Source organism: Charadrius vociferus, unplaced genomic scaffold, assembly GCF_000708025.1.
Source record: "Charadrius vociferus isolate BGI_N301 unplaced genomic scaffold, ASM70802v2 scaffold363, whole genome shotgun sequence".
Classification (NCBI taxonomy): domain Eukaryota; kingdom Metazoa; phylum Chordata; class Aves; order Charadriiformes; family Charadriidae; genus Charadrius; species Charadrius vociferus.
Genome location: NW_009647942.1, coordinates 1962375 through 1965460, shown reverse-complemented (window position 1 = coordinate 1965460; position 3086 = coordinate 1962375). Strand labels below are relative to the sequence as shown.

Genomic DNA, 3086 nt, shown 5'->3' with positions numbered 1-3086 from the left:
CAGAAATTTATTTCTGGCACTTTAAGAATGTAGTCAATAGCACAATGAACTCTTACATGCAAGCATTCTGACGGTTAGGGATAATTTTAAAAAACTCAAACATTTAGGACTCATTTTTCCAGCCTCTCTCTTGATTTTCTAGTCAAGTAGCAGAAAGCAAGTGTCCCGCTGCAAAGTCACTCAGCAGCAGAAACATAAGACATCTGTTAGGACTTCCTTTAAGAACACATGTTGTGTTTAGTTATTTAATGAAGGGGTTTATATTCCAAAATAAGGACCTTTAAATGTAAACTGGTAGATTTTTTTGTGAGGGGTTTTTTGTCTGTTTTTTTTTGTAGGTTTTTTGGTTGTTTTTTTGGGGGGGAAGGTGTTCATTTTTTGGTGTTTTTTTTTTTAAACACATCATTTCTGTTTAAAACAAATTTCTGAAGATTCCTTTTGAGTTTGCCCTTAAGTACCCTCAACAAAGTAATTAGCACAAGCACCCTGAGAGTGTATTTGCCTTACCTGTGAAAGCATGTGGCTTTGCCATTTTTTGCCATTTGCCAATATTACTCTGTTTCTTGTTAAGTTCAGTTTCTTCTACAGCAATGATCTCAGAGGTTGGTACAAAATTTTCTCCTGTATGAGCAGATCTTACATGTTAACATCTTAAAACAGCACCAGAATGATTATATCTACACATAACATGATACAAACATACAATTAGAGTAGCAGCGTAAGAAGCATAACCAAGAGTATAAGTTTACTGAATATTTTCTATTTCCTTTTGCCTTTAGTCAAAGCACACAATTCATAACCACCTATGAACTACCCCAAATGATATTTTAAATGTCCGTGATTTCTCAGAAAAATTAGGTGTTCTGAGACAAAAACCATTTTTGCATGAAGCCAAAATCCAGCAACATTGCCCTTTTCAGACTAATGAAACTGCCCCTCCAATGACGTCTAGTCCAGATATTTGACAGTGAATAGCACAAGCTACTTCAAAGAATGTCCAACTAAATCTAGTGCAGAGAGACGACAGAGGCTATTTGTTCTTCTCAAGTAAGTAGTTGGCTTATGAAAGAAGGGCATTCATATGAATTTTTAAGACTTTAAATCCCACTAAGCTTTTAAACTTCAGGATCTCCCAAGAAGCAAATTCTAGATGTTATGTTTATACACTGTTAAATATATTTCCCTTGTATCAACTTCAAAGCTATTGTTTTTCAGAATTAAAGACCTCTTACACTATGAACGAATGTCCTCCAGCCTCACTCTTTTTTTCTCTTATAGTTCCTCAACACTTTCTCAGTCTTTTTAACTCCTGTCAAATTGAGGATTTTCTCTCATTTTCACTACTGATTTCAAAATTTCTCTGCTTTTACCTTAACTCAAAGAAAAAAGTGGAACCGAAAATGCAGGCTTTGTATTTATGTGCAAGCAAGTGCTCTGTGTATATATACACACATATAAAACATTTAATTACATACAATTATATTATACTTGTTATGATATGAGATTATATTGTTATACTATACTAATTTCTGTCATAATAGATAGATATAGAGATATAAATATATTAAACACATAAAATACAAATACTAATACTGTTGCTGCTGGGTTTTATCCTACATTTCAGCTTCCTCGCTATTTTGCAGAACCACCATGGTGGTGGTGAGGAATGTAAAATAAGCAGAAAATTTTCCTTAGCTCTTCACAGTGGTGACTACAATTCATTTGCCACTAGTTCAATTTCTTTTTTTTTTTCCCCGACATATTGCTTTGTTTTAGTCAACAGAGGTGTTACCTATTGTCATGTCTATTGACATATTGTAGACTACACACACTAGTTTTTTTTTCCTTTATGGGTGTTTTAGTATTTCACTTGATTTATATTCCTTTAGGGATTTTATCTTCCCAGAGGTTTTTAGCTTGATTCCAAAGAAATGTAGCCTCCAAACTTTACACCGAGGTCTTTCAGGAATCTGGCTGTATTCAAACATTTTAACTACTTCCAAAACAAATTTTGGCACATAATAATTGCACTCACTATATTTAAGGTGCAATGGGGAAATGCAGCAGTCACAGAATGTCTTTACAAAGATCCAACAGCAGACATGAACTCACTAAAACACTTTACTTGTATACAGATATAGATACCACACATATACACGTAATACTATCAAGTATTTAATACTGGATGGTGGCAGTTAATTGATCTTCCTAACATTCAGGGGAAAGATCTGCTATGGGGTCTCGATATGATTATTCACCTATCCATTTATCCAAAAAAAAAATACAGAAGAGATGGAACAACAAATTAAGGGAAGGGAGCATGTTCTTTAACGTTTCTTTCCCAAAACTGCTTTTAGCTCTCATACTTCTAGTGGCTATGCCACCTATCCATAAGTCAGAATATGAAAGAAAGCTTGTTGCATTTATAAAGATTGCACTTAAGTGGCAACTCATTTTGGATGGGCTACACCCAACAGTGCTGAAAGAGTTGGCAGACGTGCTCGCCAAACCGCTTTCCATCATTTACAGGAAGTCATGGCTAACAGGGGAGGTCCCAATGGACTGGAGGGTGGCAAATGTAACACCCATCTACAAGAAAGGCACAAAGGAGGATCCAGGTAACTATAGACCTGTCAGTCTAACCTCGATACCAGGGAAGGTCATGGAGCAGGTCATTCTGAGTGCCATCAAAACCCACATAATAGGCAACCAGGGGATCAGGCCTAGTCAGCATGGGTTTATGGAAGGCAGGTCATGCCAGACGAACCTGATCTCCTTCTATGACAAGATAACCAGATTATTGGACGAGGGAAAGGCTGTTGATATTGTATACCTGGACTTTCAAAAAGCATTCAATACTGTCCCCCATACAATTCTTGTGGAAAAACTGGCTTCACGCGGCCTGGATGAGCGTATGATCCACTGGATCAAGCACTGGCTGACTGGAAGGTCACAAAGAGTGGTGCTCAATGGATTTAAATCCAGCTGGCAGCCAGTCACAAGTGGTGTGCCTCAGGGCTCAGTGCTGGGACATTTCTGTTTAACGTCTTTATTGATGATCTCGATAAGGACATAGGGTGTATCAT

General features: G+C 36.9%; 1 protein-coding gene across 1 annotated transcript in view; it reads right to left on the bottom strand.

Annotated features, from left to right (window-relative positions):
- Positions 1–3086, bottom strand: part of CERK (ceramide kinase) — a 51043-nt gene that overhangs the window by 30410 nt on the left and 17547 nt on the right. Inside the window, exon 2 of the mRNA XM_009883221.1 lies at positions 508–621. Coding sequence (XP_009881523.1) covers positions 508–621 — 114 coding nt within the window. The remainder of the gene's footprint in view (positions 1–507; positions 622–3086) is intronic.